Source organism: Nicotiana tabacum, chromosome 20 (assembly GCF_000715075.1).
Source record: "Nicotiana tabacum cultivar K326 chromosome 20, ASM71507v2, whole genome shotgun sequence".
Taxonomy (NCBI): Eukaryota; Viridiplantae; Streptophyta; class Magnoliopsida; order Solanales; family Solanaceae; genus Nicotiana; species Nicotiana tabacum.
This window is the reverse complement of record NC_134099.1, coordinates 22,469,799-22,492,891: the sequence shown is the minus strand read 5'-3', so window position 1 is coordinate 22,492,891 and position 23,093 is coordinate 22,469,799. Positions and strand designations below refer to the sequence as shown.

At 36.1% G+C, this 23,093-nt stretch overlaps 2 protein-coding genes across 2 annotated transcripts; both read left to right on the top strand.

Annotated features, from left to right (window-relative positions):
• LOC107804103 (anaphase-promoting complex subunit 2) lies at window positions 1–12,857 on the top strand. The gene is made up of 16 exons (XM_016627936.2): window positions 1–545; window positions 1,673–1,762; window positions 2,414–2,645; window positions 5,228–5,523; window positions 5,722–5,793; window positions 6,734–6,978; window positions 8,526–8,942; window positions 9,045–9,246; window positions 9,375–9,489; window positions 9,576–9,652; window positions 10,421–10,540; window positions 10,697–10,785; window positions 10,882–10,963; window positions 11,052–11,243; window positions 11,853–11,921; window positions 12,031–12,857. The coding sequence occupies exons 1-16, from the start codon at window positions 333–335 to the stop codon at window positions 12,151–12,153; spliced, it is 2,634 nt and encodes an 877-aa protein (XP_016483422.1). The 5' UTR covers window positions 1–332; the 3' UTR covers window positions 12,154–12,857.
• A 902-nt stretch (window positions 12,858–13,759) lies between these two features.
• Window positions 13,760–15,738, top strand: LOC107804112 (methyltransferase FGSG_00040-like). The gene has a single exon (XM_016627945.2). It carries the CDS (start codon window positions 13,825–13,827, stop codon window positions 15,427–15,429), a length of 1,605 nt encoding a protein of 534 aa, XP_016483431.1. The 5' UTR covers window positions 13,760–13,824; the 3' UTR covers window positions 15,430–15,738.
• The last annotated feature ends 7,355 nt before the right edge of the window (window positions 15,739–23,093 follow it).

The window sequence follows — 23,093 nt, the reverse complement described above, 5'->3', positions numbered from 1 at the left end:
ATTCAAGGGAGGTTTGTGGTTTAATCCATTCGGGTCGGGTATGAACATGGGCTGCTCAGTCAACAGGTACTCAAAACAGGAAAATGGCGGTAAATGCAGTAGCTGGATTCTCCTCTTCTTCACACCATTGAAGAGAGCAGCAGATCACCATCTCTTCCCAAAGCCCCACTCCTTATCTCTCCAAGTCTCCCTTTCCCACCTTTTAACTCAATTACAAATCTAATGCGCATGATTTTATTCTTACTTAGTCAATTAGGGTTTTGTCTGCCGGAAAATTAAATTTCTAAATCATCAGTGACGGCGAAAGAGAGAAACCTTGTAAGAGCTGCACAATGACGTGCAATTTGGGGATATTGGACTCACTGAATGTCGATTCTATAGCAGAAATATCGGAAAACTGGAACGGCTTTTGCTCCACTTCAGAAGCTCTTCTTAAAGGCAGCGGTGATTTGTCATTCAGCGCCGAGTTCATAACGCAAGTTAAGAATCTCTGCGAACATGGCCTAACGTCTCTAGTTGAACAACACTTCCTTCGCTGCGTTCAGGTCTGCTCAAATTTTAACTGTCATGATGTTTTTTAAATAAATTTTACATATTTGGAGCCGGCTTTATGAATCATCACTGACCATGTTACTCCATTTAAACTCATCTCTTAATATAAAAAGAAGTATTATATTACTAACTCCCAGAAAAGCATAGGACGTAAAGTAATTTGAAAGTATAAATTAAAATGCTGAAAAAACATAACTACTCAATTTCATTACGTACAAGTAAAGTATAGTGTGAATTCTCATCTATCCTAGCAATATTTGAATAAAATTTACATATTTCAAAAGTTTTACTTATATGGTCTTTTTTTTTTTAACACATATTTCAATAGTTGACCTCAGTCCCAGATAAGTTAGAGTCAGTTGTATGACTCCTCACTGACCGTGTTACTCCATTTAAACTCAACTCAGGCTAATATTATACGTAATAAAAAGTAGTAGAAGCTCTTTTTTTTTTAAGATACATGTGTAAATTGCTGAAAGGCAAAACAACTCCCAGAAAGCATAGGACTTTGAGTAATTCGAAAGTAAATTAAAATACTTAAAAAACATGGCTACTCAATTTTATTACCTATAAGTAAAGGTTTTTCCATTGGGGTGGTTTGGTTTGGTTTTGTTTGGAGGAGAATGTTTTCCATTGGAAAATTGTAACCTGGATCGTTGTCTCCTGTGTTTGATTGGGTATAATAGTAGGTGATATCCTGATAAAAAGTAACAATAGGTAATATATGGTAATTATACAAGGTATAGTATATTGGACATAAGGAGAACAATCGTAAACAAATTCCGCACTAAAGTGACTGGAGTGATTTTCTTCTCTTTCTCGGATATCGCCCTTGGAGAAAACATTTTCCACAATTCAAGGGATTCAAGTATTGGAATGTTTTCACTGACAGTATCTTGGTTAATGAAATCATTTTCTACTATTTGAATACCCTGTATTTGAAATGTTTTCTACAAGGAAAATATTCAAATATTTTGAAATGATTTCATTTTCGCAGTTTTCAGCTACACCATGTACATTATGATTTGTAACTTAGTTTTTGCATTTTTAAAGCCAGTGTGGCTATAACTCTAATAGGTATATTTATTGAACTCATAGTGAAAATGTTGTGTTGGAACAGGAAACTTTCGAGAGAAATGGAGCAAGAAGGTTCTGGAGTTATTTTGAACCTTACAGCAATGTTGCTCCACTTGAAACTAATAAGGATCCAGTATGTGCATACGGTCCCTTTGACATGTGATATACTGTTCTATATTAAGGATAAGGCAATACTATGGAACTACAAGAATGGATCACTACTTTGATTTTCACCGTGAACTTGTCTGTGTGTGCAAATGCAGGATTACTGTTAATGAGGATTCTCTATGCTTGTCACAATTTTTGGATTTTTGTTACTTAGTGTAAAGTTTTCTATTATGTTCCTAATCCTGTCTTACTTTAACGTAGAAAATGTGTATGTTACACGACCTAACAACCCCATTTACACACCTTTTTTGAGTAGTAGTGTAAGCTCTTCTTTTTGGTTTTAGCTATGATGTTTTATGCCATAGTTTTCTTGGTCTTCAATTCTTGCTTCCATTGCTACAAGTTTGTTAAACATTGTCTGTGTTAGAGGCTTATAATTATGAATCTTAGCTTCCTTATGGTTAACTGCATTTCTTATTAGGGGAAGTAATTTACATGGAAAACACATGTTGTTTGTCAATAATATCTTGTCTAGCTAGCGGATGTGCATGGTTATATTCTCACTTTTGCTGCTGATTCGATTTGCCATCTTAGCAATTTTAATCTTGCTCAGGCTATGACTTGGTTTTAGGGCTTAGCAACTTTATATGGACATACTTGATTGTTATTGATACAGATTCTAGAAGAAGAGATTCAGCAAGTAATACGTAAAGCTTTGGAAGAGATATCATCTGAAAAGCAGTATCAGGAGAAGTGCCTACTATTGTTGGCTCATGCTTTACAGTCCTATGAAGAAAACAAGTCACAAGGACAAGTGAACCCAGATTCTACTCGAGTTTATCTGTTCTCAAAATATCAACTAATTGTGTCTTCAGTTCTTTTGGCTAGTTTTCCTCGCCATTTTCCTGGTATGTGGATTACTTCATAGAATGATAGTACATGCTGAATTTTGCTTAGTTGTGCTTTTTAAATGTTTTCCCTGCTTCCCAATCTCTTTCTCCTTTTCCTTTTATGCAATGCCGATGAAGGTAGTTGCTTTCTTGATAGTAGAATTCTGTTCATTTGACTGCTTTCTCAAATGGCTAATTGGTGGTATTACTTGAGCTAATGGCTATAAAGTGTGCTACTGACCAGCTTTATAGAACATTTTGTTTTTTTATGATCTTCAAGGCATGGTTAAACTGAGATTGTAAGAGTGTGAAAAAAAGGGTGTAATTTTTTTTGATGAACATAATATAGTTCCTATACTTCATTGTTCATTGTTTTTTGTAGTTTATTACAAATTGACAATTTACGTGAAAAGTCTTGACCAGCTTATAATACACAAGCGTGTATCTTGGGAATAAAATGGTGGCAACAACCTAAGTGTATTCAAGCTCAAATGCTGTTGTATTAATTTGTACTCATTGATGGAAAGACACCCATTTGGGACTCTCTTTTGTTATTGACCTGTTTGCTTCATATCAAAACCAGTTCAAATTACCTCTCGAACAGGTCAAATAAATGAAGGTAAACTACAGTCTCGTCATGGATATGGTAGCTTTCTGAGGTCTTGAGATTGTTTGTTTTGTCCTATTTGAAGTTAAACCATTCTCTTTTCTCTGTTTTTTGTTTAAATCAGTTCTTTTCTTGGACCAATCATGCAGCAAAGTACCAAATGTTTGATACTACGGAAAAGGGCCTAAACTACCCTTACCGTTTGCTAAATGGTTTATAAATACCCTCCGTCCATCTATCCGTCCAAAAAAACACACAACGTTAATTCTATTAACAAAAATACCCCCACGACTAACGGCAGAATTGGTGGATTTTTCATTTAATGATGTGGCGATTTTTAATTGGGCTACGTGGCAATCTTTAAACAAGTATCAAATATGGGTCTTATTTTTATCCATTTACCTGGTCCGACCCATTTACCCATTTTTACGTGCCGGGCTTAGCAAAATTAAAGTTCATCAGTGTCCTAAAGAGGAAATCGTATCTATTGCTTTTCACTATTTGTTCCTAAAAGTTCAATTCCTTGTTCTCCATTCGATTTTGGTTCTAAATTTTGTGATTTATTCATTATCTAAGTTTGAACTACTTATTTGGAGCTTCAATTCGAAGAAGTTTGATTGAATTTAAGGCCACAATTGAAACCCGTCTGTGCCGAGTTCAACGAAGAAGCTAAGTTTCGTTTGAAATTAGAAAATTAGGGCTTCGAATTCGATTGGATGTCCATGATTCTAGTTGGAAACATCATTTTTGAAGCCGAATATGAAGGATTAGGATCGATTTGAGTGATTTTCTAGGGTTTTGAGTTGAAAATTTTCAAACGGATTATCGACGAAGAAGACGAATTGGGTTCCTTCGATTCTGTGGGCGATTGTTCAAATTGGTTTCTGGGGTTTGTTCGGATTGTTGAGACGAGCGTGTGGTTACATTTTGAGTTTGGATTTAAGCTTCTGGATTTAAGCCATTTTTGTCAATACTGCCATTTTTTATGCTTATGCTATCTCTGTCTATGTGATTTTGACTCAAATGGTGAGAGAAAACATGGATAATGGCTGAAGATGGAGGGTCTATCATTTCCGATATCTTCTTTGATTTTTTTTAGACATATATTTCTTTGTTCATCCAAGAGACAAAAGGATAAAGTTTCACAATTTCTGGGAGATTGTTACCGGCAAATTTTGCAAAGAAAAATATGTTCTCTGTGTGTTTGTGAATTGAAAAAGTAAAGAAGTTCTTGGCATGTTCATTTCCTAAATATGTTCTCTGTATGTTTGTGAATTAACTTCATCACCATATGTGCATCCTGCCTAAAGACCAAAGTCCCGTGTCCTTCACTGCTGCAGTAGTTCTTAGCATGTTCATTTCCTAAAGATGGGGTTTATGATTGAAGAAGAAGAAAGGGGAGGTCAGATGAGTGAGAATGGGTGTGATAGATACCACCCATTTGTGTAAATGGTTCGAACCAGGTAAATGGGTAAAAATAAGACCCATATTTTATTTTTGGTTAAAGATTGCCACGTGGCCCGGTTAAAAATCGCCACATCATTAAATGAAAGACCCACCAATACTGCTGTTGGTCGCGGGGGTATTTTTGTTAATAGAATTAACGTCGTGTGTTTTTTTGGACGGATAGATGGACGGAGGGTATTTATAAACCATTTAGCAAATGATAGGGGTAGTTTTGACCCTTTTCCGTTGATACTATTGCCCAGGGTTGCCAACTGCAACACAAGAATTATACTTCTTTAGTCACTAATCTTACTGCTTTGGTTTCTGAATCTACAAGTTAGAAGATGTCTTTACAATAAACACACACACACACATATATTTTGGAAAGGAAGAAGTTTGAGATTCTTGTATATTTATTCTTCCTGTTCACTTTTTGGAAGAGGAAGAGTGATTAAGAGAAGCTTCACATTAAGACGTTTCTATGGCTATTATCTATGAGGTGTACATTCTAATTCTTTCTTGTCCTTTCCCTTACTAATTATTTTAGGGATACTACACTGGTACTTCAAAGGAAGACTGGAAGAGCTAAGTACAATTGCAGGTGCAAACTCTGAGGATGATGATGAGTTAGGCATGGATGATAAAATGGATTTAGATGAGAAAAGCAAACTGCCCGACAAATGTGGTAATAAGGATAGTGATAGAAACCATGAATATGCAAGATTTTCAGGGAACAATAAGTTGGTGAAAAACATTGGTATGGTTGTTCGTGATCTAAGAAATATTGGCTTTACATCTATGGCGGAAGATGCATACGCTTCTGCCATATTTTTTCTTCTTAAGGTATATGGTCATTGGTGATGAAGATTCAGTCGATCTATCAGCATTTTCAGTTAACATTAATCATGTTATGGTGATTTGTCAGCATTCTCGATTTTGTTAATTTGACCAAAAAGTTAGATTTATCTTTCGATTTAAATTATATGAAGTTTCCATTCATTTAATCTTGTACTCAATTATTCTTTTGAATGCGGGTGATAGGACAAAGTACATGATTTGGCTGGTGATGACTATAGGAGCTCTGTTTTGGAGTCCATCAAAGCATGGATACAGGTTGGTCTCATCTGCATGATCCCAATTTCACGTCTCGAAGTAGTAGTGCAAAGACCCTTTCAGAGTTCTATTTTAGAGTTGCAATTCGAGCTCATTTGAAAGTTATCTTCTTCAGCACTCTTAGATTTGCAATGACTTCTTGTGTGGTGGTCATTTGACTCACTTAGGATATTGAGCGACTATAGTGTGCATCCTGTAATGAAACATCTTTTCCTTGCCTAGTGCACTAGTTTCGATTCCATTGATATTCTGCAAATAGTCATACGTTTTGAGTCAGATAGATCCAGTGTTATCAAAGGCGAAAAGCGCAAAAAAGCTCTAAGATCTGTTGGGGCTTTAAGCGTAAAGCGCAAATAAAGCATGGGTTTTAATGAAGAAAGGCACAAATGGAGAAAAACTACAAATCTGTATGCGTAGTCCAAGAATAACATCTATAAGCATGAATACCAAATATATGGACAAAGAAATTGAAGAAAATTTGCGATAAAGTAAATATCAATCGTTTAGTGTCGCCTCTTTAGGATCGTGCTCATTAGTAAGGAAAAATATACCTTAGAGCCTTGATGACAACACTGAAGCGCCCACTAAGCGAGGCGAAACACTCAACATGTTTTGAGCTTCGTTTCGGGGCTTAAGCGCGCCTTTGATAATACCGGATAGATCTAATGGATTTTGTTATGCTTTTTACCAATTTATTGTCAATGATGCTTTCACTCATGTGATCTGCGTATAGATTAGCTTGGAAGACACTGCGAAAATGACACAATAACTTTGTGAAAGGTTATATGATTTCGAATATCAATTCCCCATGCCTCTCTCTCTCTCTAAAAAAAAACATCAATTCCTCATGAATTTTTGTCTCAAACTTGAAGAACATGGATAACGTTAATGTTTGGACTACTGGATCCGATTTGTTAACATTTGGAACCAATTTGTGCAGGCTGTGCCCCTTCAGTTCTTGCGTGCACTTCTTGAGTACCTTGGTGATTTTACTAGCTGCAATGACCCTTCCTCTGGCCTGAAGTCGCCCCTAGCATCCCACCCGTCCTTGTGCTATTCTGGAACTGGAATTCCATCTGAGGGGCTTGTTAGATGGCAATTGCGCTTAGAGTATTATGCTTATGAGACCTTGCAGGATTTAAGAATAGCCAAACTTTTTGAAATCATTGTAGATTATCCAGACAGGTGACTTACTATTCATTCTTTTCTTTTTTCCCTTTTTTTGTTTTTTTTGTTTTTTTTTTGGGGGGGGGGGCACTCTCTGCCCATGAGCATATATAGTAGCTGGTCCGTAAGTGATAAAAGTCAGATATTTGGAATGAAAGATTTGAAAGAAAAAGAAGAATGAAGACCGTGTAAAAGAAAATAGAGGAGAAGAGTGATAATATTCTGTTTTTGGATTAGAGAGGAAGAGATTTGACTCTGCTACCCTTAGCAAAGTATTTCTCTTGTTAACACATCTAGTCTCTTTTTGGGCATTAAAAAGTTCTACTAGAAAGTGTCTTTCCCTCTGTTTCCGCCCACTTTTGGATGGAACTGAAACTTAACATTGTGTGCATAACCTTATCCCTCTCCTTCTCTCCCAAAAAGTCATTCTAAAACCAATTAACTAAACTCACCCCTTTTTTCTCTTTTCCTTTCTCTCCCTTCCCCTCCATCCAAAAGATCCATAAATTACTGTTTCTTGCCAACTATTCTTGTGGTCTAGGTTTTCTTAATCTGTCTTCTTTTGGACAAAAAGATTAATATGGACCACTGGTGATGGTCTTCGTTTCTGCAAAGGTTGTTTGTCTAACTTTTTAATTTAGGGTCATCTCGAGTTAAGTTGTACAATGGAGCCTTTTACTATACTTCTTAAGGATTCTACGGTAGCTTTAGTGTAAAAATTAACATGCACTAGTACTTTTCCTTTCTTTTTTCTCCAATAAATAACATGCACTCTCGTCGTTGTGATGCACCAGGAAGTAAGAATCCTTGAATTTGTGGCACTCATTTGAACAATAATTAATATTATGTAATTACCTAATTTTTAAGGATACTCCCCGTGCTTGCACAAGAGTATGAAGCAAAGGGAATGGTTCATTGATGTAGCCTCCTATGGCCCGAAGTAGGGAAGAAAAAGGGGACTTGTTGCAAAACATGAGACTTTGTGTCCAAGTTTTAGAATTGGGAAGAAACAGAAGACTTGGCACAAAACATGAGACCCTGTGTCCAAGTTTGACTTATGCTATGTCTTATAATGTTAGACTTAAAGAAAGTTCTTTGTTGTATGCATACCTGAATGATAGAGACCGAGATGAATTTTCACCTATGTACAGCAATATTCTTCACTCACTTATTTTTCGAAAGTGAATATAACATGCATAGGATACGGGTTGTATTTATAATGTCCTGATTTTACTTTTACCTATGTTTATTCCCCGTGACTAATATTTTATTGAGCCCTTTTTGGTTATGGCATAGAGTATGGATTTGTGTTCATAATGTCTGATCTTTACTTTTTACCTATGTTTCTTCCCTGTGACTAGTTTAATATGTTGAGCCTTGTTTTCTTTCATCTTACGAGTAAAACTTGTTGCAGCACTCTCTGGTTTTTTCTCTATCATTTAGGCTTTCTAGTACCAATTCACCATGTTTTCTTGACTTATCAATTACTGACATAGTAACTACTTTATTCATATGAGATCTCAAATATTCCAACTTGTGAGTTGATGACTGTTAGAATTTGACAGCGCTCCTGCTATTGAAGACTTGAAACAGTGTCTCGAGTATACCGGGCAACATTCGAAGCTGGTAGATTCTTTTATCTCATCATTGAGATATAGATTACTAACAGCTGGTGCCTCGACCAATGATATATTGCACCAGTATGTTTCAACAATCAAAGCACTTCGAACTATAGATCCTGCAGGTATTTTTCTTGAAGCTGTTGGTGAACCAATAAGGGAATACCTAAGGGGGAGAAAAGATACAATTAAATGCATTGTGACCATGCTTACTGATGGAACTGGTGGAAATACCAACGGACCTGGCAGTTCTGGAGATAGCCTGCTGGAAGAATTGAATAGAGATGAAGAGAGTCAAGAAAACACTATTGTGGATGATGATATTAACTCCGACGACAAGCAAGCATGGATTAATGCACAAAAGTACGCCATCTTTGTCACTACTGTTTTGGAAATGATTGGAGGACATACTTATATTGTATTTATATCTTATGTATATATCTTTTATGATCCGAAATCTTTAAGCTGGGAGCCTGACCCTGTAGAGGCAGATCCATCCAAGGGAAGCAGATACCGAAGAAAGGTTGACATACTTGGTATGGTAGTTGGCATAATTGGTTCCAAAGATCAGCTGGTTAGTGAATATCGTGTAATGCTCGCTGAAAAGCTTTTGAACAAATCTGATTATGACATTGATGCGGAAATACGTACTCTAGAACTTCTCAAGGTAACGGGTCAAACCAATGCTCTATCGTTTCAAATCTGTCACATGATGTATTTGAAAACAGACACCTTTTCTGCTATATGATTTCATCTTCATTTACATTGTCAGCTTGACTTTACTATCATTTGCAGATTCATTTTGGAGAAAGCAGCATGCAGAAATGTGAAATAATGCTTAATGATTTGATTGACTCAAAGAGGACAAATGCAAATATAAAGGCCACTATCAAGCATCAACCACAGCCAGGTAATGTTTGCAACTCATTTGTCCTGTTCTTGAGCTTCCCATTCTTTTATGTAGTCTCAATTTTTACTGGTTTTATTCAAATACAGAGCGAAGAGACCTCGAGGTATCTTTGGACAATCTTAATGCTACCATCATATCTTCAAATTTCTGGCCTCCTATTCAGGTATGTTTTTATTCTTCCATTTACTGATATAATCATTTGTTTACCAGCTATGTTGGTAAAATCTTTTAGTTATCTAGTGGAGCATCTTGAGCCAATTTGGGCTAGTAATCTTTTACCCTACAGAAGTTAAATGTGAAAAAATAAAAAATTAACTGTGCAAGAATATTTCAAACTGAACTGCTTTATTTTTATTTTCTGCGATATTAATTGTGGTTTCTTTCTTCCAATATAATCATAAATGAAAAAAGTTCTGAATCCTTGACACTCACAATTCATGGTCTTATTCTGAATGTCCCCTTTGATATCCTTGATGTGTTCACAAATCTTTCCTTTATGATTTCCTATTGTCATTGCCTCTGCCTTTGGACGTCCTACAAAGATTTAAGAAGCTGTTGTATCTGTAGCATGGTGTCCACAGATGACTAGCTATTTTTCTTTCATGGAGATTGCAGATGTTATGTATGAGTTGATGTAAATTATGAAGAGATGCCTTTGTAGGTCTGGGGATTAACCCCCTCTGCACTTCACTTGGAGAAAAGAAAAAAACCGAGAAAGGAAATTAGATTTTAGAACATCCTTTTTAAATTTTGATGACAGAGAAATGATTGTTGTTTTCTCGTGGGTCCCTCCCCCATCCAAACCCCAATCATCCTTGGGATAGGCCTTCGTTTAGTAGTGTCAATTGTTTGCCTTTTGCATAGCTTTCTTTGTTTTGTTTTTATTTGTTTTTGCTGGTCAAGTAACAAAAGTCTGGTGATTTGATGGTAGGATGAGGCAGTCAACTTACCAGAGCCTGTCGAGCAACTCCTGACTGATTATGCTAAAAGGTATACTGAAATTAAGACACCACGTAAGCTAATGTGGAAGAAAAATCTGGGCAGTGTAAAGGTTAGTCACTGTACAGTGTATTTGGGACTTGTGTTGTCTTTCAAAATAGTCTACACGAACAGCTGATTTAAATCTCTAGGTCTGAGCTCTCTGTTCCCTGCATCCTTTGCTATGCCCAAATGACTGACTGTGTTTTTACTGCTATTTTATTGGTAGTTGGAGCTCCAGTTTGAAGATAGAGCAATGCAGTTCAATGTTACTCCTTTGCATGCTTCAATTATTATGCAGTTTCAAGATCAGAAAAGGTAACTTTGGGGAACATCTTTGTAGTTTCATTTAATGCATTGTTTCCGAGAACTTCTTGTCAGTGCTGTAAAGGGTATGTACACCTCATGTTGCAGATGGACATCTAAGAACCTTGCAGCTGCAGTTGGAGTAGCTGTTGATGTGTTGAATAGGAGAATAAATTTTTGGATAAGCAAGGTTAGTTCCTGCAACTTTAATTTCATCAGTATATGGTTCTCTGGTGAAAATATTTATTTGATCTTTTTTCTTTCACTTGGTTGACTAGGGAGTTCTGGTGGAGTCAACTGGGGCAGACTCTGCTGATCATGTTTTTACTCTGGTGGAAACCATTAACGATACAGGTAAAAGTGGAACTATTGATGGAGGCTGTGAGGAGCTATTGGCAGGTGATGAGGACGGAGAACAGTCTGTGGCCTCTGTTGAAGATCAATTGCGAAAAGAGATGACTGTCTATGAGGTATACCATTTGAGTTCCTTTTTCTTTCTTTTGCATATAAATGGATCTCGTATGTATCTGTTTCTGATACACTCTCTTATCAGTGGTCAACATGTAAATACACAAAGCTTTTCTTTTCTTAAAAGCTGTTTTTGGTGTATTCTTATGATCATGGTAGCTCTGGTTTTCAAACTATTAAGTTGCATTAACATCACGATAAAGTAAGCCTGCAATCTTCTCTTTGCTAGTGAGGTACCTAGGTGTTTGAAATATTGTGCATAATTCCCTTAGTGATATGGAAAATAATTACCCATGGGTTTCAGAAGCTTAAACATCAGTTGACAGGAAACTCCATGTGAACCTTTTTGCAAGGCAGGACACAGAGATGGTAGCCTCTTGTGTGGCTTTGTTTATCTCATCATTATCAAACCTACCACCAATTGGATGTCTATTGTTCAAGTCCAAAATGTGTTTAATATTTTATTAACAAATTGTAAATTGGGCAGCGCTAGGTAGTTCATTGTTCTAAGGACAGAAACCATCTCGCAAATAACTAAGGACAAAATAACAGAAAAGAAAACACTAGTGGTTTTCTTTCTTTTCTAAACAAGGTGCTTGTATTGGCTGCAGAAATTTATCACTGGGATGCTTACCAATTTTGGCAGCATGGCATTGGACCGTATTCATAATACTCTCAAGGTAATTATTAGTTTTATAACTTGTGAATAATTATCAGTAATTGGAAACTATGTTGTGGCACGAGGCAATGAAATACCAAAGAATTAGTAGTACTAAATTATTGCTGCAGATGTTTTGCATTGCTGATCCTCCTTATGACAAATCGCTGCAACAACTGCAAAGCTTCTTATCTGGTCTAGTTGCTGAGGAGAAGTTAGAACTAAGAGAGGGAGTGTACATTTTGAGAAAGTGATCAATTCCATCCATGTGGTCTTGGTGGCATACATCTTATCGCCACTTTTCTCACACCGATGAAATGCAATACTGAGTTAAGAAGGAAATAACAACATTTGGCTACAGGGAGATCTCCTTTTCTCTTCTCGTTTCAGGTGCAAGTTACGTGTAAACTCCTTGCATTCAATCATTTGTTGTGCTATTTAACCAAGCTGAGGGTAACTGCAAATTAAGATGGTTCCTGTGGGTTAGAATGTCTCATTGTGCAAGAGTGTTGTTAATAGTTATTAGTCCTTCGCGAGGTCAAGAGATAAAGCAGCCAAGAGAAGATGTTGACATCTGGCGCTGGTTAGATTTTTTTTTATATAACCAAGAAATTTCATAAGGGCAGTGGCATATGGTTCGAAATTCGGTGGGTAATGGGTTTGCCCCTCTATCATTCTCCACATAAATATCAAGCTTTTGTCTGTGACAGTTCGAGTCCGTGATGTGCGCCTAAACCAAACATCGAGTATTTTGCCCTTAACAGTTTACTTATTTGCTGTATGTGATGTAAACCAAATTGATGCCCTTCTGATTTGAAAAGAAAGGGAGTTCCATTGTTTATTTGGTGTATATGATGTAAACTGCATATATTGCCTTTTCGATTCAAAAGGAAAGGGAGTACCATTGTTATCTAAAACCATATGTTTTACCGTTTAATTTTCTCATGGTTTTTCAGAATTAGCAAGTTCTTATTTTTTCTTTTTTCTTTTTTCCTCTCAATACAGAGGTATCAACTTGTGGTTTTTCATTTACTCTTAATGTGACTCAAACTATAGACTCATAGGTTGGAGGGAATGTGGCTTATAAGTGAGCCAGGTTCCTCTCGCCAGTGAGCTACTTTTCAGAATCTCAGTCGATATATGTTGTACTTAATTAATCTCGGTTCAGTTTATTTTCATTCCCTTGTAGAATCCAAGAAGCAAAAGATGTTTCTCTATAGTAGAAGATGTGGCCTTTTTGGTGCTTTAAGTTCATATCTTATCGTCCTTTATCTCAGCTTTATCCAAAAATAACTTTAAAACGGCTTCCTGATAAAATGGGCGTGAAACTAGCTGATAACTTTGATGGTGAACTAAAATCGAGGAAAGAATTAAAAAGTTAGAAGGAGAAAAAAATTTAAAATAGGAATTTGTGAATTTGTGGAGTTGGTTACAATATACTATAGGGTATAAGCCTTGTTATCATTGTCATTAGATAAAATCTAAAATCTCATTTTAACTAGGATCTAAAGAAATTTTAATCACTTTGGAATCCTGAGGATGATTCTTCATTCTTGGACAAAAAATACAATTGGCTGGTCAGCTGAAACTAATTACGTTTTCGAGCTAAAAAGTATATAAAATGTGTATAATATACATATATACAAAAATTAAATATTTTATTTGCTATTATTTTTGGAACGGTTAAAATTATACATTTCCCTTCTTTGTTTATATTAGATATATTTGGATGCCTGGCCTATGACCTTTTTTGTATTAATCATAAAAAGGAATAGTTTGGTAAAAAAGTAAAAACAACGTAGCCGTTAGCACCTGTCCCGTGAGTGAGTAAATACGACCGTTACATTTCCATCTCATTCAAATAGTTCCAACAAGAGAACCAAAACACACACACTGTCACACACAGAGAGTTGGTTGCAGAAAAAATGGAGGAAGAAGAAGAGAGAATGCAAAATCTCAGATCCAAAGCCACAGAACTTCTACTCAGAAAAGAATTTAAAGACTCCATAAAAACCTACACTGAATACATCTCCCTTTGCCACAACCAAATCTCAAACACCCACAAAAATCTTGATTCAAATAACCTCTCAAAACTCAAAAAATCCCTCTGTTTAGCTCTCTGTAATCGCGCCGAAGCCCATTTAAATCTTCAAGAATTTCCTCAAGCTTTAAAAGATTGTAACGAAGCATCCGAAATCGAAAACACCCATTTCAAGACTCTCCTTTGTAAAGGTAAGATTTTGCTCAGTCTAAATCAATATGGATTAGCCTTAGACTGTTTTAAACAAGCAAGTCTTGATCCCAATGAGTTTGAAAATTCTGAAACTCTTAATGGGTATTTAGAAAAGTGTAAAAAGCTTGAATTTTTATCAAGAACTGGTGCTTTTGATATATCAGATTGGGTACTCAATAAATTCCAAGGAAAATCCCCTGAGTTAGCAGAATACATTGGTCCAATAGAGATCAAAAAGTCTGAAATTAGTGGGCGTGGATTGTTTGTAACAAAGAATGTTGATTGTGGGAGTTTGATTTTAGTTACTAAAGCTGTTGCTATTGAAAGGGCTATAGTACCTGAATCCATTTTCCAAGATTCTAAGGAACAAGCTCAGTTAGATATGTGGAAAAGTTTTATTGAAAAAATTGTGAAATCTGCTAAAAAATGTAATCGAACGCGCGATTTGATTTTTAAGTTATCAGCTGGTGAAAATGAGGATGATTTTGAGGTTCCTGACATTGATTTATTTAGGCCTGAGGCCGAGGATTGTAAGTTTTATGATAAGAATATTGACATGAAAAAGTTGCTAAACATACTTGATGTGAACTCTCTTGTTGAGGAGTTGGTTTCATCAAAAGTTGATGGGAAAAACAGTGATGTACATGGCATTGGTCTTTGGCTTTTGGCTTCTTTGATAAACCATTCTTGTGATCCCAACGTGAGGCGATCCCACGTTGGCGATCACATGTTGATCCATGCTTCTAGAGACATAAAAGCAGGTGAAGAGCTCACATTGGCCTATTTTGATGTGTTTTCGCCCTATAGGAGTCGCGAAGAGAAGGCGAAAAATTGGGGCTTTATTTGTAAATGCAAAAGGTGTAAACTTGAAAATGGTGTTGGTTCAAAGCAAGAAATGATGGAATTTGAGATGTTTGTTGGGAAAGGAGTAGATATGGGAGGTGTAGTTTATAGATTAGAAGAAGGTATGAGGAGATGGATGGTGAGAGGAAAAGGTAAAGGGTATTTGAGAGCATCATTTTGGAAAGTGTATTCTGAAGTTTATGAGTCAGAAAGGTTAATAAGGAAATGGGGAAGCAAGATTCCAATTATGGAAAGTGTGGTTGATAGTGTTGTGGATGCAGTAGGAAGTGATGAGAGAATTGTGAAGGTGTTGATGAGAGGATTGAAGAGAAAGGGAAATGGTGGTAATGGAATTTTAGAGATGGAAAAAGCAATGAAATTGGGAAGAGGATTGTATGGGAAAGTAATGAAGAAACAAACATTGAGGACTATATTATTTCAGCTTGGCAACTAATTGCAAAAGGGCTATTACTGATAGCCTATTTTCAAGATTAATCAAGTTGAGTTATTTTTTTATTTTTAAGTTCAAAATGTATCTCACGATTAGTTCTTTTTTATTTATTTAAATTCCAGCTTTTTATTTTTCATTTTACAAAAAGTTATGGAGGATGTGCTTGTAGAAATAAGTTGAAATTCATTCTTGTCCAATTCTAGCTATTTTAGAAGTTGAGGTGTTCTTACCAATGCTTACTTATAAGCAAAAAAATAAAATAGAGGAAAGGAGTTCCAAATAAACAATCTTTAGAAGAAGCGAGGCTTAAGTGAGTCTTACCCGCCAGCTTTCATTGGTCGTTAAGATGTATTGCTTTCATTGGTCGTTAAGATGTATTCTTAATATTCTTATATCTACAACTGTGACAATGGGTGCGTACGTAATTTGATAATACAATCAGATCTCTTTATAACAGTCTCGTTTGAACCGATAGTTTTTGGCTGTTATAACGAAATACTGTTATAAAGAACATACTATATTTTAACATAACATGAGAAATTAGTAATAAAGAAAAGTTGATCGTTATAGTGAAGCGCTGTTATAAAAAAGTTTGACTGTATAGTACTTTTTCTGCACATGAATTTCGCTTTTACTTAAGAATGCCAGCTATTAAACACTGCACATTATCTGAAAGGCCCAATTGGCTCCAAAGGCAAGAAGTCAAGGCTGAAAATTGTGGGAGATATTAAAAAATAGTCAGATTTACAATTGGTCATTCAAAAATAACCCAATTTTAAAAGTAATCGAAATTTAGCCATTTTTCATGTAAAGATAAATTTAAGCGAAAACACTGTTCAAAACCCGAAAAATACGCCAGTACATTTATTATACTGGAGTTCCAGGATAAGTATGCTGGAACTCCAGCATAATATGATGGAGTTCCAACATAAGTACACTAGAATTCCAGCAAGTATAATTGTGCAGTATAATATACTGGAGTTTGGAGCATCGGTGCTCCCGTCTTCAGTATATTATATTGGAGTCAGCAAAGTATATCGCTCCAGCATAATATGCTGGAGTTCATACACAGGTGCACCGAACTCCAGTATAATAATGTTGGACCGATCTCTGTTGCAGCAAAATAGTGACTATTTTTTATTGACTTCGTAAACGCTGACTATTTTTGAATAATCAGTTCGAAAACTGGCTATACCGTGCTATTTTGTCCTGAAAATTTTGACATCGGTTTCAACTTCTCATCTTTTGGGCTCTATTCAAAGGTCCAAAATAGAATAGTGTTATTAAGAAGAAATATGGGGTAAAGACCTACTCGCAATGAGTGTTTACATTATATCGATAGATGTACAATATGTGTTTGCACATAGGCTGATAACGCTCACAATAACACTCAGTGCAAGGGAAACGTCCAAGTTGATATCAAGTCATTAGAGTGCTTTAAAGGGACACAAAGGCCAAGCTTATCGGTATGGCGGCTCATAGGTCAAGTCATACTCTATAATAATCCAGCATGATAAACACCACTTATCCAAATTTTCTTATTCTATTGGCTTGATTAATTAATTTTTTAATATTAGGAGGGTATATTCTGTAGGTCCTCATTAGTAATGGGTATGAATGCTTTGAGCCACTAAAATACAATGGCATCATCCATGACAAACTTGCACACCTAATCAAGCCAATTTTTTAATTGCTAGATAAACTTCAACCAACCCCTAAAGCTAAAACTAGAAAAAGTTAGTTTTTTGACAAAGTTTTCACAAGGAAATGAATGAAATTCCTCAATTATTTATTATAACGATGGTATTAACAAAAATAATTAAAGAAGAAAACATGCAAGCCCCTTGGTCATGTTGATCAAAATGACTAATTAAGACTAGTAATTTAAATCTATTGGCTCAACTAATTCAATTTTTTTTTGTGTGTGTTGGGGGGGGGGGGGGAAGGGGGAAGGTGGGTAAGCCAATTAAAGAAGTAAAGTGTTATGTACCAACAAATTCTTCATTCTCAAAGTACGAACGCGAAACATTTTGATTAAGAATGAAGCGATCTCAATCATCCCAATAAAACTCTAGCCGGTCGCAACCAATTAGTTGTAACTTTATTTTTGATTACTAAAGCTTTAGACCAACCAAAAGCATTTTTCACTCTTATTTTTCGTTTTTTCCACCATTCACAAGCCCACCACAAGTAGAAAAAGAGATGAGAGAGATAGGTTTCTTGATTTGCAAATTAACCCTAGAAACGAAACCTCTAGTCAAACACGTTGCTTTTTCTTTGTTTTTCAAATGCAGTGGACCACAAAATGACTGCTTCATATTGCAATATATACTATCCACGTTGAGCATTTATGTCTCTACAATTTACTTTTTATTACTACTAATTATGTTTTGTAGATAAACTTTAAAGAAAGATATGCAAGGTGTTGTCGTAATCCTTTGTTTTGTTCTCATCCAAAACCCCCTAATTATTGGGAGACAAAACTCCCATGGCAAGACATTTCTTGTCTTTATATTAAAGTGTTCATATATCGATCTAAAATTCTCTATTTATTATATATTATATTTTTTTTATCATTGATCCCATTTTATTTAAGCTTAATTACCTTATTAGAAATTCCTCTCAAATGGGTTAGTTAAAATTCTATTTCATATGGACAAATTGGACTACTATTTTAATTAGTTATTATACAATTTTCATCGGATGAAAGATAAAAGTTAGATATTGCACATAAATAAAGGTACAGATCATCATATCAAGTTGGGATTAAAAAGAAAACAATTGTTCTGAGATTGAGGAATAGCTAAAAACCAATTGTATTAATCCAAGCTTTTTATATTTCATAAAAATCCTGCTATAGTGAATTATTAATATTTTAATTATTACTACAAGATTAAAAAACATGGCTTTGTTGGCAAGTTTGTGGGGAAGTGCACGGTTGGCTACTAATAACACATGTATTTACTTTTAAGCCATCGTTTAAAATATCTTTAGTGTTTAGCCACTACTTAAAATGTCTTTAGTCTTTAGCCACTGCTTTAATAAACTTTAACTGCCCGGACGAAAATACCCTTCTGCTCATGTCCTTAACTTTTGTACTTAACTTCAGGACTACATGTCCTTAACTTTTGAACATGGAACTCTAAGTTCAGGACTTCAGGACTACATGTCCTTAACTTTTGAACTTGTAACTCTAAGTTCAGGACTTCAAGGCTACATGTCCTTAACTTTTGAACTTGGAACTCAAACTTCAAGACCAAATGTCCTTAACTTTTGAACTTGTAAGTCAAAGTTAAGGACCTATTGTCCTTAACTTTTGAACTTGTAACTGTAAGTTAAGGACTACTTGTCCTTAACTCTTGAACATGTAACTGTAAGTTAAGGACTGCCTGTCCTTAACTTTTGAACTTGGAAATCAAAGTTAAGGACCTATTGTCCTTAACTTTTGAACTTGTAACTGTAAGTTAAGGACTGCCTGTCTTTAACTTTAGAACTTGTAACTGTAAGTTAAGGACTGCCTGTCCTTAACTTTTGAACTTGTGTCTTAACTATTGAACTTAACTTTAGGACTTCAAGACTACATTTCCTTAACTTTTGAACTTGAAACTCTAAGTTCAGGACTATGTCCTTAACTTTTGAATTTAATTTTAGGACTTCAGGACTACATGTCCTTAACTTCTGGGAAGGAATTGCATTTCCTGTTTACTCATCACTCTTTTTCTTATTTTCACAACTTCTAGATCTAAAAATAAATTCAAGGAGCTAAGAGCAAATAAACCCTATTACATTAGACTCACTAGAAAGAAAAATAATCAGCATACCGATTCTGCCACAAGAGAAATGGCAGAAGCATAATAGCTTCTTGAGAAAGTAAAACAATAGCAACGTTTTCTTCGGAGGAATCTCATTTGGAGGCCAAATTTGTCTTACGCGAATCATAGCCATGACAATGAAGACGATAGCAAGCCCAAAAGTAAGGAAAATCCCGTCGATCATAAAAACTTAGAAGGGTAACACTGTCTTTTCATATTAATTTTATAGACTAGTGGCTACTATTGCTAAACATTAAAAATGCTGGATAAAAAGTTAATACCACTTTAAAAAGTGGCTACCCACACAATTTTTACCAAGTGTCAACATAGGACGGACAATAAACTTTAGTGAAGTGTTGTAAATCGAAGTATGTGATAAAACAATTTGAATACTTTAATTTACTCGGATGAAATATTGTACGTAGTATTGAATCCAATCTAAAGCTCTTTTGAAAAGAGTGACCACAAATTTCGCTTAAGCGCTCGACATGCAGTTAGCTTAAAACATGTTTATCGTGTGGTTGAGCAAACCGCACATTTGTGAAGCAACATAGCATCACTTTAGACAGGAGCATATATAATGGATGACTTACGCTGAAAGTAAGTTCTCTGTACTGAATTTCAGACTCTTATGTTCAAGTTCCAGTAACGCAACCTTTCAACGGGGAGCGTTTTACCCTTTTAATAGGTCTACTTCACTAAAATTTGAATTATTAAGCTAGTAAACATCAAAGACTTAATACAACAACAATAATAAAGGGTATTACCACTTTTAGCTTGCATCAGAAACTATTTACATTCGGTAGCCGAAAAAAAGTATAAAAATTATATAATTTTTGTATATAACATACAAAATATATATATAAACAAAAAATATACTCCTTTTGTTCCCGTTTATGTAAACCTATTTCCTTTTTGGTCCGTTAAAAAAAGAATAACCCCTTTCTAAATTTGGTAACAATTTAGCTTAAATTTACAATTCTACCCTTAATGAGAAGTTTTTATAGCCACACAAATACTCTGGGCCCTTTTTTAACTTGTTTAGGACCACAAATTTCAAAAGTCGTCATTTTTTCTTAAACTCCGTGCCCAATCAAACATGTTCACATAAATTGGAACGGAGGGAGTATATTTTTTCGGCTATTATTTTAAGAGCAGTTATACAGAATTATTTTCCCAATAATAAACCTAATATAGTTTTACAAATGTGATTTGGGGAAGATAGTGTATATACAGACCTTACTCCTACTTTAAAAATAAAAAAACTATTTCTAATAGACCTTTAGTTAAAGACCGAGGTCCGTGTGATACAGAATTCATTAACGTTGTCTGGGTCTTGCCGGTATCAACAACGAGGAAGAAACAACCAAATGGAAACAACAACTAACTATTAGCCCGTTTGGATGAGCTTATTTTAAGTAGCTTTTAAGCCAAAATAGCTTTTAAGCCATAAGTTAAGATTTCTAACTTTTGGCTTTTGGCTTGTTTTTGTCATTTTAGCTTAAAAATAAGTGCTTAAAAGCATTTTTTTTACTTTATCCAAATATTACAAAATAACTTAAAAGATATTTTGGCTTAAAAACACTTAAAATAAGTCAATCCAAATGGGCTCTATGGCTCTTGGCCCAGACAACGTCCTAGGCGTAGGGGAGATCGGAGCAACAGGGAACGCCTAGACGATGTTTTTCTTCCTGGGCTGCAGTAAGTAGATCGAGAGGTCGTTCCGTCCCTTGTCCTCGAATATGGGGAATATGTTCTCATAAAATCTTGCTCCAATCTGACCTAGCTGGCGACCGATCCCAGTTCGCGACAGAGAACAAGACAGCAAGCGAGCGTACTTTTGTTCGCTTCTTCTCCACCAAGAACGAAAGTTTAAGGATAACTGTAGGTCGGTGGATACCTAAGGAAACTCCGATTCGATCCGCCCCCCGGCTGGGAGGCATCTACCTCATCTTGATCACAAGGAGAGGTTCACTATGATGGGGGTACTTTTTTTCCCTTAAGGAAAAAATGAAATGCATAGGGGACCATCCTTTTGTTGCGGCATGCTCCTCAGATTTACGGATTCGTAGGGGGCCTCAGGCCCTACTTAGTTTCACAAGCCTTTGTCATTGTCAGTCAACTAAATAGGGCCTTTTCCTTTTTGTTTGAATAACCCATTCTCATTATCTTTAATAAGTAAAGTAGGCAAACCTATAGGTCCTTAGTAGCGTTGACAAAGAAGAAGGAGCCGGTTAAAAGAAAGCGAATCTTTCCATTTTTCTTATAATTATATAATAATATAAAATAGAAAGAAATTTCTTATTATTATATATAGTCCAGCTTGACAAGCAACCCTTCCTCTTGATATGAGGTACGAAGAGAAAGATATCTTTTTTATGACTTCCACTTATCAATCCCGGCCCAGAAAAGTGATCGATCAGGGCAGGGCTCTATTGATAAATAAAAGAAAAGGTTTATGAGCCCTAGCTCTGTAAGCCCACACCTGTGTAGAGTAGATCGTTCAACACCTGCGGCACAAACCCATTTTGAACCTATTGGTCCTAGTATCATAGGTGACCGAACGGCTGCCCCCTAATTACTAGACCAACCTGCTATAATAATTCCATAAGCACCTAGCAAAGATATGACAAACAAATAAAGTAGCCCTATGTTCAGATCTGACAATACCATACCATAATCAAAAGGTACAACGGCCCGAGCGACCAAACTTAACATAAATGTAGCCACTGGAGCCATTCTAAAAAGGGAGAAATTAACACTACTTGGTGAAATAGGTTCTTTTAGAATCAATTTTAAACCATCTGCTAGAGGTTGTAACAATCCAAACGATCCCACTACATCAGGACCCTTTCGACGTTGCACAAAAGCCATTACTTTATGTTCAGCTAGCACTGAAAAGGCTACTCCTAGTAGAAATGGTAGAATTATTCCAAGTATTTCAGCTGGAACAGCTATGTGCATTTTTTTTCTATTCACTCATGATCTGTCCTGGTCGACCCAATCATGATATTGAAGGAGGGGACCTTTTCTCGAAAAAAAAATTCTTGCAACTATGAAAACCACAACACAAACACCCCTTTTCTTTTCCAATTCCTTAATAGCAACTAAATTAAGTCTTTGAGACCCCATAACATAAGAAGGTCGTGGAGTGCATAAGCCCCTTTAGAGATAGGGGCGACTTTCTTGTGGTAGTAATTGCGAAAAGTAGGGGGCGACAACTAAAGAGGTAGCGAGACTGACCGCAATTTCAGGAATAAGTTGACTTTCTTTCATTTTTGTTATGGAAAGTTAAAGTCGTTTTGTTTAGTACGAGATCGCTTTACACCTCGCGGTGCACCTCTCGCCTATCGAAGTTCTGTTCAAAAACCTCGTCCGAGAACTTGTATAGAGAAGGATTTCCCCCGGCGCAGCAGTTCTTCCATACCAACTTAGCTGCCCGGTGCTGCTATTGGCATAACAACCGGTACACCATAGGTTAGCCCAACCCTGTCCTCTCGTACTAGGGTTGGCTCCTCGCAGTTCTCCCTTTAACACCAACGGTAGATAGGAACCATACTGTCTCACGACGTTTTAAACCCAACTCACGTACCACTTGAATCGGTGAACAACCGAGTCCTTGGGATTTTTTTCAACCCCATGATGTGATGCGTCGACATCGAGGTGCCAAACGACTCCGTCGATAAGAGATCTTGGGAGTCATCAGCCTATTATCCCAGGCGTACCTTTGATCCATTGAGCGAGAGCCCTTCCACACGGGACTCCCGGATCACTATGGCCAACTTTCGTCTCTGTTCGACCAGTCAGTCTCACAGTCAGGCAGGCTTATACCATTACGCTCACAAGCAAAATCTT